Source organism: Cyanistes caeruleus, chromosome 14 (genome assembly GCF_971803275.1).
Source record: "Cyanistes caeruleus chromosome 14, bCyaCae1.hap1.1, whole genome shotgun sequence".
NCBI lineage: Eukaryota > Metazoa > Chordata > Aves > Passeriformes > Paridae > Cyanistes > Cyanistes caeruleus.
This window is the reverse complement of record NC_141714.1, coordinates 2127344-2143652: the sequence shown is the minus strand read 5'-3', so window position 1 is coordinate 2143652 and position 16309 is coordinate 2127344. Positions and strand designations below refer to the sequence as shown.

The following is a 16309-nucleotide window of genomic DNA, read 5'->3' as shown; positions in this document are numbered from 1 at the left end:
CAGGTGCAAGGAGCGGCCAGGAGAACCCAAACAAAGCAAAAACCCAGGGAAATGTTGTTACCCCCTGCCCCACAAACCCACCTGGGACCCCCCCACAGCCAGGGACGTCTTTAACACAGCCCTTGGGAGGCTGAAACCACTCAGCTGTAAGCAGGAGGCAAAATCAAACTTTTTAATGGTGCATCCAGACAGGAGAAACACAGCCAGGTCCCCTGGCAGCACCAGGGCCATCCAACATTTCTCTCCATCCATTCCCTTCCACCCCAAGCTGACCAGCAGGGTCATTCCTGGGAATTCCACAGCCACAGGATGGCAGCCAGGGAGGGGCTGGGATACCAACCTGGAGTGTCACAGCCCCTGCAGCATCCCCATCAGAGTCTGGTGCCTCCAGGAGGAGATCCAGCAGGAGATCCAGCAGGAGATCCAGCAGGAGATCCAGCAGGAGCAGGTGGGGCTGTGGGAGCCTGCCCAGTCCTTGGGGAATGGGAATGATCCCTGCTGGATCCAGAGGCCACAGCTCCCCCCGGGCTCCCAGCACGGTTACGGGTATTTATTGTATGTGCTCCTATTTTCCTTTCCTGGTCCAAAGATTCGGGATTTCCTCTGAATTGTGTGAAACCACCGCAGCAGCAGGGCTGGCCAGGGACTCCTCTCGTGCTGCCCTGGATCTGTGGGGGAGTGAGACTTTGAGGAAAGCAGAGTGTTGGTCACACATTCCCTGAAAAAAGCAGCTCGAGGGATGAGGTTTGTTAAGGCAGGTGGGGACAGCTCCCCATGGTGGGATCAGGGAAAAACCCTCCCTGTTCCCTGTCCACACAGCCCCACCCCGGGAATGCCACCTGTGGGAATGGGAGGGACTGTCCCAGGCCTTGGTGTCGCCTGGGTGTCCCCTGGGACTGCCAGAGCCTCCACGGACACCCTGGACACCAACACAGCAGAGCCAGGCCAAAAAAATAAATCACAAATAAAGGAAAATAAATCACAAAACACAAACAGTGTGGTTTAGGACAGATCAGGCAGCAAGTGACAGAGATTTTGATAATTGCACTATCAGTGCAATTTGCTTGTCTTGTCCTTTGCTGATTTGGGGCAGTGTAAAAACCAGGTTCTGTAAAAAACACCCATTTTCTGGTCACCTGAGCTTGGGTGCTGTCAGGCTGCTCTTTTTTTTTTGGCACAGAAAAAGCCCAGTTTGGCTGCTGAGGAGTTAAACAGAGGCAAATGGCAATTTGCTTTATGCAGCAAAGCAAGCACAGAGGGCTCAAATGTATGGAAAGCAATTCCACCTCAAGATGTGCTACCATTCCTCTGACCCAAACCTCCCTGCACAGGAGAGAGTGATGAAGGAAAAGCTGTCAAATGTTCAGGTCAGCCAGCACCAGGCTGATACTGAACCAGGCTGGGCAGTGCAGCTCTGCCCACAACATTCATCTGGAGAGGCCAGGTCTCACCAGGCTGCTGACAGAGGACTCCACTCCTGTAAATGACTTCTTTGTTCAAACCTGCTGCTCCCCTCACATTTCTGCAGGCTCAGGCTATCAACCCAGCCTCTATAACACCAGACTTAAAGACTGCTGTCGTTAGGATGAGGCACCTCTTAAGTCCTAAGCTGTTTCCACCCAGGGCAAGCCACGCTGTGGGCAAGGGCCAGCTGCTTTTTGATTTCCTGTGACCCTGCAGAGGTTTGAATGCACCCTCTGAGGATTTACCGAATAAAAGCTGCACAGCTTTTGTAAAGGTGAGCTAAGAAGAGAAGCAAATACACCAATAGATCCTGTAATTGCTTCTCCAGATGAAAAACAGAGAATGAAACTTCTCTTCGGAAGTTAACTCCTCTGGCTTCCAGGGCTGGACACGAAGGCAGCCCTGAGTGTCTTGGAGCTGATTCTCAGAGGTTATTTATAAGTGAATTTAGTGCTGGGATTTGTTGTGGAAAAACCAGATCCTGGCAAAAACGTGTCTCTGTTCCCACCCAGCTGTGAAGCAGGAAGAAAGGCCAGAGAGGCTCTAGGTGTGTGTTATGGGTCTGTGAGTGTGGACAAGATCTGCTCCTTTGCAGAGCTCTGTGCCCAGTTTTGTGTGTCCAGAGCTCTGCTTGTCCAGATGTGTCCAGCCTTGTGTGTGTCCCCAGCTCTGTGTCCATCCCTGTGTGTCCCCATCCCTGTCCCCACCCCAAAGCCCTTCCCAGCTCCCCCCAGCTGGGTGACAGCCAGCAGTGTCACATCTGCCAGGACACCCCAGACCTGGCACTGCTGATTGCTCTGTGAGACACGTGTCCTGCAAGGTGGCACCTTCAACACGCTCTCCTGAAGGGAAAACAAATCCTCCCCAGCCTTCCCTGTCTCCTTGCTGCTTTGGAGGTGCCAGGAGGAGAGGAAAGTGCTCCATGTCCCTCAAACACCCAGATCACCCTGGTTTTGGACAGGGAAGGGCTGGAGGGAAATTTGGGGATGTGCCCTGGGGGGCTCTTGAAACTTTTGAGCCATTTCCAGCCTGGGGAAAGGGCTGAGCACAGAGATCTGTCAAACCTCCAAGAGGTGACAAACTCCTGTGGCTCTGACAGGAGAAGCTGCAAATCTTCACCAGGATGAATTTTGCCTGGAGAGAGCTGGAAAAAAAAAGGATGTGAACATTAAAAGCATTTCAGAAATCCCTTCTACCTCTTTCCCATAGCAAAGCTGGGAGGTGCAGACAAATAAAGGCAGTTTTACAATTTGTACTTGCAGCTTTGGGGATTATATTTGTAGTTTAACAACTCCTGTCTTTAGCAGCTGGAACCTTCTGTGAACAGGGCTTGGAAACACTCTGAAAATGCCAGTTATTCCCATTTCATCTCCCAGCACATGCAATTTCAGGGGTTCCTCATAAACCAGCACAGATGGTGCCTTACATGCTTAGGGATGCTGCACTTGGTGCAGAAGCCGGTGCTGCTGCTCAGCTCCAGCGTAACAAGGATTGTTTGGGGTGGACTGGGAGGTGGAAGCCCTGCACCATCACTCAGGTTGAAAATCTCATTCCTTTCAAAAGCAAAAGCTGGTCTGTAACACCATGGAGAGACACAGGGATAGCCCAGAGACAGCTCTGACACAGAGCCCTTCACAAACACTCCTGCCACGCCACAAACACGTCACTCACTCCCACAGGAGCCAGAGCCCACCCTGCCCACGGATGTTTCCAGCTCCACACGACGCTCCTGTCCTCCAGGTGAGGCACAGACACCCCTGGCACACAGCCCAAGCCTCCCCACAAGGGAAGGGAGTTTCAAACGGGTTTTTTTGGTCTTGGTTTTTGTTTTATGCAAGCAAAGTTGGGAGTAGCTGAATGCTGGGGGGGCTGGAAAAGCTGAAACCAAACAAATCACACCAAAGACAGAAGTTGGCCATCAGCTACAGGCAGCAGCAGCAGCATTCCCGGCCATGGGGGGCTCTTCCCAGTGCTGGAGAAGCGAGCCGGGGTGGGAGCAGGTGAGGGCAGGGAGAGAGCTCGTTTGGAGCTCAGGAAGCCTCGGTGCCGCTCCCGGAGAACACGCCGGGTGCCTGGGCTCCTGCTTCGGGTATCCCATCCCATCCCATCCCATCCCATCCCATCCCATCCCATCCCATCCCATCCCATCCCATCCCATCCCATCCCATCCCATCCTCCTGGGGAGCGCAGAACGCCGGCACAGAGCCCTGCTGGGCTGGAGAGCCGGGGCTGTGCGAGGAGAGGAGCTCTGCAGGGCGAGCTTTTGGGAGCCAGCATCACCCGCAGAGCCCAGCCCAGCACAGCCCCGGTGTCCTCTGCACTGCAAGCGAGGCAAGCGAGAGAAAACAAGCTCAGAGCTGCTGAAGCAGGAGGCGAATGTGAAGCTGCGATGTTTGAGCTCTGCTCTGCTCCTGAACCTGCTCAAAGCGCGGCCCCGCAGCTCTGCCTCTCCCGTTCTCTCAGAGTTCTTGGGGGTTTTTGTGCCCTGACTGGTTCCCTCCCCTGGGTGACAGAAGCCTGGTCTCTCCTCACCCCGAGAGGGAAGGGAATCCTCAGTGCAAGAGGAGCGATGCTGCTGGGTTATTCCCAGCACCGTGTCCCTGTTCCTGCGGGACGAGCGCCGCTCCCAAGCCGCTTTTCCCGGCTCTGATGGCATTTCCCGGCTCCCCGGGAGCCCCGGGCTGAGCGGGGAGCGCCGGGAGCCCCGGGCTGAGCGGGGAGCCCCGGGAGCCCCGGGCTGAGCGGGGAGCGCCGGGAGCCCCGGGCTGAGCGGGGAGCGCCGGGAGCCCCGGGCTGAGCGGGGAGCGCCGCTCCCGGCCCGCGATCCCCTCTGAGAACCGCCCGGAGCCGCTCCCCGAGCTGCCGCCCCGGCTGGCCCGAGTGTCCGTCTGTCTGTCCCGGCTGTCCGTCTGTCTGTCTGTCTGTCCTGGGTGTCCGTCTGTCCTGGGTGTCCGTCTGTCTGTCCTGGGTGTGTGTCCGTCTGTCCTGGGTGTGTGTGTGTGTGTCCTGGGTGTGCGTCTGTCTGTCCTGTGCTGTCCGTCCCGAGCTGTCTGTCTGTCTGTCCCGGGCTGTCTGTCTGTCTGTCCCGGGCTGTCTGTCTGTCCTGGGTGTCTGTCCCGGGCTGTCTGTCCGTCTGTCCCGGGCTGTCTGTCTGTCTGTCTGTCCGTCTGTCGGCAGCCCCGCTGTCCCCCCGCGCTGGGATCCGGGCAGATCTCCGGCTCCGGGAGGATTTTTCCCCCGTGTTTGATCCCAGCCGGATCCGCCGGGAGCGGCCCCAGCCGGGGACCCTGCGCTCACAGGGGGCCACAAAGGGCAGAGGGATTTTTCCAGAACAATCCTACATTTTTTGGGTGGCCTCTGGAGCCCCACCCCGTGCTCAGCCTTGGGAGAAGGGTGACCCCGCTCTGAGGAAAATGATTTAAAATGCCTTCAGATGCCTTTTCACTTCTTTTTATTTAATTCCATAAATATTTTCATAAGGCTCAGTGTCTTTACAACACTTTTTTAAACACTTTTTTTTGTTTGTTTGTTTTATACACACAACTTTGACACTTGTTTGACAGGGTCAAACAGTCCAATATAAACAAAATAATAAAACTGGCAAGTGCGGATCAGCTGGGTTACCAAAATCCTTTTTTTCTTTTTTTTTTTCTTTTTTTTTTTTTTGCTCTTACTGTTAAAACCCCAAAAGCACTAAAATATCAGTATTTGGCTTCAAACTAGAATTTTAAAAACCTTTTTTTTTTTTTCTTTTTTTTTTTTTTCTTTTTTTTTTTAAATTCTCTGCTACAAGTCCCTGTCGTCATAGTGCCTTTAAGCTCCTACAGACTCTTCTTTTCTTCTTAAGGAAAAATAAGCTTGGTGATGCCATGCAGAACTTACAATAGCTACTAAATATACATGTTCCCTGAAATGTAGCTGCAATGAAAAGATGACAGAGCATAAAGAGAACAAAACCAGAAACCCAAAGCACCACAGTGTACTATCAATAACATTGCAATGGACAGCTGGTGCCCATCCAGAAACTGAAACAAATTTCAAATATATTTCTCTATGTAGTATTTTCTATTTACAACTGTTAGATGCACCTAGGTTGGCTCTTGTTTGACTTTTTGGAGAGGGTGGGGAGGCGAAAGTCTTGAATTTAGATCCTCTGTTCTAGTGTCTAGGTTAAGGGTAATGCATGTCATTTACCTAGGGAAGAGGGTTTCTTTTTATTTGTTTGTTTTTATATATATATATATATATATATATAGATTCAGCCAGAGAAATACCGTAAACATGTAAGTTTGTTACAACTCTCTTGTTTCTGCATATGGAATGGGAAGTGGGTTCCTCCTGTCTGGCATTGGAATGAAAAGTCTGTACCAGATGCTCAGTCAAGTCACCCCCATCTGCACGGGCGCTGCTCCCAGGCGCGCTCCAGCCCCGCTCCCTGCTGGGACAGCCACAGCAGTGGGACAACACTGGCACCCCAGCGCTGCTTCTTCTTTGTGCCAATGCTCCATCTCCCGCAGCACCTTGGCAATTTATGGAGGGCAAGAGCTTTCTTGAAGGCCCGAGAGCCAAGCCCCTCGTCCCTGCGGCCGCTGTGCCAGCGCCAGCACCAGCGGCGCTGCCCCGGGCGGGCTTCCCACTTAACAAAGAAGCTGCGAGTCCAACAAGTGGCCTTGTCAGATCTTGATTTATGATGCAAATAATGGTGTGGCGGTGGTGTTTCTTTTTTCCTAGTGCTGAATATTTAGGAAGCATCTTCTCATAAAAATTATGGATGTCTCATTCTCACTCTCTGAGGCACAAAACAGTAAATGAACAGGCTTAACTAATGTGCTCGTTACTTGGTTTGTCTTTTTTTTTTTTTTTAATCCCTAAGCAATTAAAAAGGCAAAAGGAATAAGTGAAATTTTCATCATGTTGACAACATTTTGGAATCTCTCTCTCTTTCTTTCTCTCTCTCTCTCTCTCTGCCTCTCTCCAGCCATTCAGAAAGAGTAAAACATTTCAGTTAACTGACGAGAACCCATCTCATGCACTGCTTTAAACACCCATTCTGTTAAAGAAACAAAACAATATTTGCTACGTATCCCGTATTAAAATCTAGCCATAAAAATGCAAAGATACAAAAGAGCATAAAAATAATTTCTGATATAAAATTGGGTTGCTTCCTGTTTGGGATTCCTGGTGTTTGCCTGCTGCCTGTCACAGAGGGACCACTCCTCCTCTCCAAAACACAAATCTGGCTTTGCTGGTTATTGATAGTTTCTAGATTATTCAAAAGTATAAGTGAGCTTATTTTTGGATTTAAATAAAAATAATTCCGCCTTTGTGATATGCCCTGAAATAAAACAGGCTCCATGGAAACAATGAAATCACACTCTCTACTCTTCCCATTCATTTGGAATTCTTAGGGGCAAAAAAAAAAAATAAAAAAAATGTATCTGCACACTCTTTGTCCTGGGGTGCTTATGTGGTGGATCAGATTCCAAAGAAAATGGCAAATACCGTGATCAATCACTTCATCCCCCATTTTCAAAGGAGCTTGCAGAATAGCTCTGCAAAGATTTCAAGTTCATCTTCTAAATCTGGTTAAACAGCCTCATTTGCCCTAGGAAAAAAAAAAATCCTTCTCCTGACAATGGTCTGTTTTACAAGCTTAACCATAAGCTCCTGCACTTGCAAACAAATGTACTTAAGGCTGAAATTGTAGGAAAGGTCTTTAAAAATAGAGCTGTGAATCTCCAGAGGGAGAAAAAGAGAGAGAAAGAGACCGGGAGGGTTGGGCTGATCCATCACCCCAGCCCCACCGTGCCTGGACCATGGCATAGAACCACGGGAACACCACAGCTCCTCAAGGAGGGCTCTGCAACTCGGCTTTAACCTCAGCTGGGCACTGCCAGGGCTGGGGCCAGGATCCTTCCACTACCGGGGCAGAGCTGGGGGGACCCGGCCTGGGGTGGGCCCTCGTTCTTGGGGTCCCTGCCCCTGCAAATGGCAATCAGGGCTTCGTTAGGGTGCTGCTGTGCGGGCTGAGGGGGGCCAAAGGATGGGACCTTAGTTCCTGAAGACGGAAAACTGGTGGAGCCTCCGAGCCAATTTTCCTCTCTGCAACGGAGGCGTGAAGCCATCGGTTTTTCAGCTTTTATCTTTGCATGGAAAACAAAGATAGGAGTGGGCTTTTCAAGTGTCTCAGCTTGAAAAGAAAATAAATCAAAGATAAGCCCACAGAAACAAAGCAAAAAGAAGAAAAGCCCCCGATTCTCTTTTCTCAGTCTTACTCTGAGCGTGAACAAATCACACCGAATTGAGAAAAAGACAAGTGCTTAAAAAAAATGCAAAAAAAAAAAAAAAACACCAACTGAGGAAAACCCATCTCTCACTTCCTAAACAGCTGCTGGCCCTTCTGCTGGGTTTCACCTGCCCACGAGAGAACAGCTAAAGCCAGAGAAATACTGCGCAGCACAGCGGGAGCACAGGGAGCACATCCAGACAGGCACGAGTCGGAGCAGGGGATGCAGCACGGGGACAGCCCCGGGCTGGGGGACAGCCAGGGGAGGGACAGAGAGGGAGGGAGAGGGAGCAGAGACCTCCCAGCACTCCAAAAAAACAAACAACACCCCCCCCCATAAATAAAATCAAAGGAAATATACACCAATGTAGTCCATGAGGAAGTTCCATGACGGAGTCACACAAGCGAGAAAGCATTCTGGGATGCCAATGACGACTCGGATGGGAATGAAGGAAAACAGGAAACAAAAAAAAAAAAATAACAACAAAAAGAGATGTCCAACCAATGGAGTAAAATAAAATAAAACAGGTCACATGGTTAGAAATCATTGGTGCTTCCTAGTATCTAGTAGCAGATTACTTCCCAAAAACAACAAAAAAAAAGTTTTTGGTCCTTCTATATATATACATATATGTATATATATTATTATTTTTAAAATGTGTGTATACATATATATATGTATATATATTTAGTTGCAACAGTGCTTCTCCGAAAAAAGGTCCATCTATAAATATAATTTTATTTATTTTTATTTTTTAAATTTTAGTTCTTTTAAGTTAAAATTCTCCATCTCTCTAGGTATTATTTTTTGAATGGTGTTAACCTGCTGAAGTTTTGCCAGAATGGTGCCTGGCTGCGTCTGGGTTCGGTGAACTCGAAGACCTGGGACTGGGATATGCCATCTGTCACCATGTATTGTCCCTGATTTAATGGATCCTGGGGTGGTGGGTAGGCTGGAGGAACCGACTTGGAGTAGCTCACACCTGCATCGATGATTGGGGGGAAAAAGAAACAGATCAGTCAAAGAGCAATCGGGTCAATAGTCGTTCTTCGTCATGCTACTGCTCCTTATCGCTCCTTATCGCTCCGTAACCGGGTCCCACGCGCCAGCACGTGCCAGGGCTGGCCAATCTCCAGAACCTGCCTGACCTCTGGGCTCCGAGGCTGCCTCCCTACGCCAAAGCTCCACGGCTGGGACAGGATCCATTACTTTTGTTGGGCAGAGTTCTGCCCGCCCTCATGGAAAAGTCCTGTGTGAGCGAGGAGAGCCGCGACAGGCCCTGCCCCGCCAAGGCCAACTCATCCCGCTCGGATCGAACGGCTCCTGCTCGAGCTCCTGCTCTCCCTCCCAGCTCCCAGCTCTCCCTGGAGAACAGCCTTGCCCCGACATGCCCCGCTGACCGGCCCCGAGCACGACCCTGAGTGCCACCCCACTCCGCTTCCCGCACGGAACGGAGCAGGGCTGCCGTGGGAGAAGCCCTGCCCTGCAGGGATGCGCCTACACAGAGGGCAACTCGTTCTTTTGGGACATTTAGGACTTTTCCATAGGGTTTGTTCTCAATTCACCAGTCTGGTCTCAGCCCAAAAACGGCTGCACACAAGGCAGAAAAGGCTGACTCTGCTCAATCCAAACTGGCAGCAATGGATGGCGAGGCTACGCTTTTAGGGCTGAGATGTTCCATTCCCACACAGCACTGGGGAGAGGGGATGCTGCCCTTGCAGCTTCCCCACGAACGAGGGGCCTTCAGCGTCCTGCTGTGAAGGATGGCGTGTAAAGGGTGGCTCTGGGTGGCTGAAGTGGAACAGAAAGGATGTGTGTCACCACCAGAGCGCAGCCTACAGGGCACAGTGACACAGTCTGGATGTCCTTCCCCACAAGGACAACCCCTCCTTCAGCCTCGGGGCAGCGGGGCCGGCTGGAAACCGTGACTGCAGGAAGGAGAGAGGAGCAGGGCTGTGGAGCAGCTTGCTGTAAGCTCTGGCCATCTCTGGATCATGCAGAACTGCTCTTCCTTCTGCGGGAGGGGGCCGTCGCCTCCCCGGGCTTTAACCACAGCAGCGAGGCCACTGTCCCCGAGCAGCTCAGTGTCCTCATCTGGACAGCGGGACGGCATCCCCCACCTACCTCACAGGAGGGTTGTGAAGCTAAATTAATTAATGTTTGTAAAACACTTTGAGATCCTCGGCTGGGAAGGTGCTGGAGAAGGCAAAATACGGTGATTAGCACCCAGGTACCAGAGCAAGGTGTGCACAGCAATGCGGCTCCTACCACACACAGACACACCAGCGCTGGCCGGGCACGGACGGCGGCACACGACGGGCACTGACACACAGGGAAAGCCTCACGAGGGCACCCACAGAGCTCACCACACAGCTTGGCCAGGTGCTGCTCGGGCAGGCTGGACCTCTTTGGGGTAGGAGCTAAGGCGTGTCTGGAGGGAAGAGGATTGATTCGCTTCGCCCTGCTACGGAATTTAGCGATCGAGGGTGAAAATCCTCAAAAGGTTCAGACCAAATGGAGATGTCTTGAGTACGTCTAACTGATTTCTCCTTCTTTACTGTATTTTGTGCAGCTCTCTGTCCACTGTAGAGAATAACCAAGATCATTCCTCACAGTGGGCAAAAACCGCTCTGCGAATCACACTCGTTAACCTTTAACGAATTCATCACAATCAGTATTTCAAACTTACTTGGAAAGATCGACCTGGAGATGTTCTGCATCTGTACCTGCATGCTGGAATAGTTCCTCATCAATGACTTCTCTGCTCTGCCTTCCCAAGCTCCTGTCTCCCAGCTGCAGAGCCGAGGGCAGCCCCAGAGCTGTGCTGGGGTCGCACCTGGGCAGCTGCAGGAAACCTGACACAACTTCTGCACCACCCTCACTGCTACAGAACTCCAAGGAACAGTTTGAATTCCAACCACTGGGTGACTGAAACCCACCAGGGCAGGGCACTGCTCTCTGCCCACCTCTCCCATCCCTTCTCCTGGCACTGTCCTGCTCTGAGCTGCCCATCTCCAGGCTGGCCAATGTGTGGCAAACTGCAGAGGACAAACTCCAGCCCTGAGCCCATCCAGGAGTGTCAACCTTCTCCTGGAGACCACCAGCCCTTGGCCAATTTTCTCAGCAGAGACTGGTGAGGGATTTTAGGATCTGTTACAGGTCCCTTACATGGCTAGAGCTGGGAAATAAATCTGCTTTGACTCTCAGACTGACCAGGAAATTACCTCAAAGGCGAACAGTCCTTGTTCCACTAAAATTGCTCATGTTCTACAGCAGAAGAGCTGTGAATCTAAAGCTGCTACTGGCAGGGGGGGACACAGAAATTGTTTTTAGCTTTGGAAGTCCTTAAAGCCACCTTGCTTTAGTGACATGGCCCCATGGCTTTGGCATCCTGCAGCTGGGCTCTTTACTGCCTCTAAACCAGTCTGAGGAGAGTGAACTAATGTATTTTTTAATGATGATACAAAATGCTAGGAAATCTCCTGGATCAGCAAAACGCTGTGCACTTGGGAAGCTGAAGAAGTAGAGAAAGGACAGTCTGGCTGATGTCCACTGACAGTGATGGAGTTACTGCAAGGAATGGAATCCACAGCCTGTCTTCTCCAAAAGGGAAAAGGGCAGACTCACCTGGCCAGATCACTACCAAACCCCGTTCAGTTCTATCCCAAAACTCCTGAAAAATGCCTGTCCTTGCTTGGAACACACCCACACACAGCCTGCCCTTCCCTCAGTAAAGCAGTTCTTCCCACAGCTCTATGTGTGGCCCTGTGGAGCTGGGCTACTGAAACCAACATCTGGGCTACTGGCATCAACATCTGGGCTACTGGCACCAACATCTGGGCTACTGGCACCAACATGTGGGCTGGATGAATGCCAAAAGCTCCTGGCTGCTCCTATTTGCATAAGCAAAGGTTTCACATTTCTCTGGTTTATCCAATGGCCTGAAGGATCAAAGCTGTGGATCTCAAGGACGTGCACCATGGCTGTGTGTGTGGGACATGCAAATAAAAACCTTTGTGCTCTGGTAATTCCAGAACTCATTGTTTCCTTGTGGAACTGTGAGACAGCACTTTGCCATAGCTTGAGGTGCCCCAAGAATGACTTCTCCATTTCTTTTTTTTCCTTTTGGATATACCCATGTTCTGGAAAGCAGAAACTGGGAGGGGAAGATTCACCTAATCTGCACATCTTCAAATCCTAAGGAAGAGCAATTTGGGGAGAAGCCTGGCAGGCAGGTATTTTTCTGTTCTGCTCTGAAGTGGTTTGTTCCCTCATCAGAACTCAGGGCCATCGTGCAAAATTGTCTCTTGAGGGATATTTTTTTAATATGCATAGCCAGAACTCCGCTGCAATTCACCAGAAAGAAACGAGCAAAGCTCTTTTCCAAGGCAATTTTGGGCAGCGTGGCGAGCGGAATTCAAAGCACAAAGGGAAGAATCGATGGATAAGGAACCATCTCCAGGCACAGCAGCCAACTCCACCCCACGGGCAGAGCTGGAGCTCCTTCTGCTGGTTCGTGCCTCATTCTGCAGCGAGGCTGCAGCTGCAAGCAGGGATGGCTCACAGGGAGGGGCTGGGGAGAGCTGCTCACGAGGAGAACAAGAAAATTCCCAGATTCATAATTTGGCTAGACAAAACTGGTGAGAGATGCTGCGCTGTCACTTGAAATCATGTCTTTTTATAGCACCAGGCAACGTCACTCGGAGCCTTTCGGATTTCTCAGCTCAGAAGGAAACAATTAAAAAAGACTTAAAACTGTCTCGTTTTTCCCTTCTAGGTTGGGGTGGGTTTTTTTGTGTTTTATTTTTTTTTTGGGTGTTTTTTTTTCTCTTTGAGGTTACAACACGATTTCAGCAGCACGTGAAGCATGCTGGCAGCATGCTGGTCACCCACAGGCAATCCACAGGGACTCGTGCAGACGGATCATCCAGCAGGACACGGCCCCTGCCCGGGCTCACACGACACAGACACGGAGAACACGCACATCTCCTCCACATAACCATGGAAACTTGCCTTACAAGCTGTTTACTCCATCCTCCACCTAGGAGATTTCAGTTTATCCTTTGATCAGCAGCTGTTTCCCAGGCTTTGCCCCCACCCCGCTGTCCGGGTCTCACGCTGCTCATTTAGCCAGAGCTGGGGAGGGGACAGTGACATCGCCACCCCTGCTGGCACTTCTGCCATGAGGAACCTTCCAGCTCCTCAGAGCTCAGCAGCAGCTCAGCCAAATTGCATCTTTCAGGAAATGCCCAGAAAGCCACAAATTCAGTGTCCTGAATACAGTAACCCCCACACGAGGGGAAGCCAGGGATGCGCCCCCAGAGTGCTAATTATCATGTGGTTAATTACTCCTGTCACAGCAATGAGTTTAGGTTAAAGAAACGAGCAGAACTGGCTGGGTGGGTCCAGCCCTTTGCCCTCCTCAGCACATTTCAACAGAGGATCTCAAAGCACTGCCCCACCACTGCCTGGGCCACGCAGGGCTGGCAAAGGATGATGTGCCTGGAGCTGGCTGTCCCCGAGGTGAGGATGGAGCTGTGAACAGGAACCCTCTGCCTGCCCAGGCAGTCCTGCATCTCCTCCCTCTACACCTCCCTGCTGAATCACCAACTCTCACTTTGCTGCTTTTGCCCAGCTCCAGAGGAATTCCAGTGGTGCCTCAGCCAGGACTCTGACACAGCCAGGCCTTCACTCCAGGCCCTGGGGTTTCCAGGGATGGTTCTGCTGAGGAGAACATGCCTTAACTCCTTTTTCTAACCACCAACCTCCCTTCTCTGTTTAGGAGGGAGAGGGCTGGCTGCAGCTTGAGAAATGCAGGAGGAAACAGTCATTTTGATGTTCCCCAGACAACCACAACATCTACCTACACACACTGAGCTAACCCGACCCTCTGGAGGCCATTTATCAAGTCTGCTGCTGCAGCCTGATGTCATTAGAGCAGGCATTAAGATAATGATTCCTCGTGTGATAAGAAAAGCTAATCGAGGCAAGATGGAATAAATGATACTGGGGTTTTATCCATCAGAGCTGGGGGAAAACTGATTTCTGCCATCCTGTGTTTGTACAGCCTCCCTCTCCTGCAGCGCCCTGCAGGCTGATCACACAAACTCTGTGGGTTTCATTGATAGGAAAGGATCAGTTCAGCTTCTGGGGAGCAATTCCTTCCTCAAACCCCTCACCAAACTCAAGGTGCAGGAGTATCTGGGCTCACAAACTTATTTCAGATGGAATCTCACCATGTCATTGATGTCATCACCTTGGCTCTCCCCACTAACACCTCACCAAAAAACTGCCCCGGGGGACTTGCTCAGCAAGTGTCACCAGCACCATCCTCAGAGGCCCCTCAGACAAGGATTTATTCCTGATTTGCCTCAGATCTGGTTCCTGGAGGAGGCTGAGGACTGCAGCTGATGCCATCAGTGGGACGGTGCTCATGGACCCACATGTAGGGTCTGGATTGTACAAGGAATGGGGTGAACTCTGAGACTGCCCTGAATCTGTGGGGAAATACCACTGACAACACGATCAGCTCCACCCCTTCACCTCCCGTGCTGTGAAAGAAGGGAAGTGACCTTGATTATCCGAAAATGCAAATGCCCCTGATTGTTTTCCAGGTTGGGCTGTGCTTGCTGAGGCTCCTGCAATCCCCCGAGGCTGTGCCTACACGAGTGAATCCATGGGGAAACATGGCAGGGCCACGTCAATCTTGTCAGGCAGGAAGATGCAATAAAATGGGATTAAACAGCTGAGAGAAGCACAGGAGGGACCCTGGTCAACCTCTGCAGAGGTGCTGGGAGAGCCTCAGGTGCAGAACTGTGGCAAGGCAGGGAAGCTGCTGCGTGTCTGGGTCAGGGTTTTTATGCCATAGCTGGCTGTGAGCTCGGGTGATCAGAAAGGAATAAATGAACAGGAAAACCCAGTGATTCAGAGGGTGTTTGGTGACAGGCCAAGGCAGTCCGTGCTGGCTGATGATTTAACCCCATGATTTGCATGGCTGAGTGCTCAGGGGCAGGTTTAGTGACAGCATCTTTCTCAGGTGATGCTGACTGAATCTCTGCTTACCCCATCCCAGGGACCTGTCAGGGCTGAGGAGCTGCATGTGCTGTGGGGCTCAAGAGCTCTCCTGAGGTGGGAAACACCCCCAGCTCACACTAAAGTCACTTCTTTAAATCTCCACAGACATTCCCTTTTCCCAAAGTGGGAAATGGTGCTTTAAGGAGTCCCCTTCCTGCAAGGGCCTCAATTCCCTGCCCCCTGGTAGCTGCTAGGAATATGAACAAATATCCCTTCTGTGGACAGGCCCAGATGTGGACAGGGCTGGGGATCAGAGAGGGAACTGCAAACACCAGCCCTTGGAGCAGGGATCACAAGTGGCCAGAGGACCCTCATGGAGAGAGGCACTCCACGAGCTTCTGTTTCCAAATGCCTAGAAATGGGAAAATTACCCTGGATTAAGCTTTGTCTACATTAAGGATGGACTGGAGATCCACAAGGGATCCATTTTCCAGGCAGTTTCCACTCCTTTAGTCAGAGACAAGCAGAAGAGGCCAGTGCCACCCTTGTGTGCCTTGGTGGGAGCTCTCTGCACAGAGCCTGTGCCAGGCTCACGCTCAGGGCTGCAGCAAGGGGCTTTTGTAAGATAAAACAAATACATTTCTCCCATTATTTCACTATTTCCAGGAGACACCAGACTGAATTCTGTTCCCAGTTCCCACAGTGCCACTGAAGGAAGATGAAAAGCAGCAACCAAGAGGCAAAATCTTCAACAATCAGTGCAGCAACCAGCCCTTTTCTCTGTCAGTGAGGTGCAGAGCCAGCACTGCTCATTCACTGGACTTCTACTGGACTTAAAGAAGGCAAAAAATTGGTTTGATGCTGTCTTGAGGCAGCTGGTCTAATATCATTGTTTTTCCCCATCCAGTAAGGAGTGCAGATCCTGGGATATTGCCCACCAGTAAGTGGGGCTGGCAGGGAGCCTGGCCCTGCACACACTGCTGGGCAGAGCTGAGAGCCTCCAGGGGGCTGCTGCCCCACACAGCACCCTCAGCTGGCCATCAAACCCTGCTCAAAACACTGCGGGAATGTTCTCACTCCCTCACCTCCATAAAGGTCCTGTTAGTTTCAAAAGCAGAGTTTGAAGGTTTCTCCTGCTGCTCTCAGCTGCTCTCCCCCTCTCCTGCTGCAGCCAGCAGAGGTTTAAATGCCTCCTTCTCAAACACATGCCAGCCATCTCCAGAGCAATACTTCTGGGAGGTGTGGTACAACAGTGCATGAAATAAGCAGCAGTTTATACTATTTGAAAAATGTTTTTCTGCTTCACCTCTAACAAAGTTGATTGCATTTTCCATTTCACCTCCTTCACGGCTTTTCTCTCTTTCTTAAGTGTTCTGTGACAGGGGAATTACCATGGTTTCCCATTTAAGAGGTGCAGGGAACAAGTGAGATAATCTAGGAACAAGTCTGTAATAGGCATCCTGTGGCACAGGAGCTGGGCTGGCAGCACCTCGAGCTGCTGAGCTGCCAAGCCCTGCTGCAGCCACTGAGACCAGCCTGCATTT

At 51.1% G+C, this 16309-nt stretch overlaps 1 protein-coding gene across 16 annotated transcripts in view; it reads right to left on the bottom strand.

Annotated features, from left to right (window-relative positions):
* Window positions 1-4898: 4898 nt before the first annotated feature.
* The window catches only part of ARHGEF9 (Cdc42 guanine nucleotide exchange factor 9), a 188862-nt gene continuing 177451 nt past the window's right edge, over window positions 4899-16309 (bottom strand). For 13 of the 16 annotated variants that reach the window (XM_023926763.2, XM_086850900.1, XM_086850903.1 and 10 more), the window contains one exon: window positions 8484-8733. In XM_023926763.2, the coding sequence (XP_023782531.1) occupies window positions 8552-8733 (182 nt within the window). In that variant the 3' untranslated portion in view covers window positions 8484-8551. Of the gene's footprint in view, window positions 6254-8483; window positions 8734-9875; window positions 9948-16309 lie in introns of those variants that run through there. The other 3 variants (XM_086850901.1, XM_023926764.2, XM_086850902.1) reach the window with 2 other exon arrangements.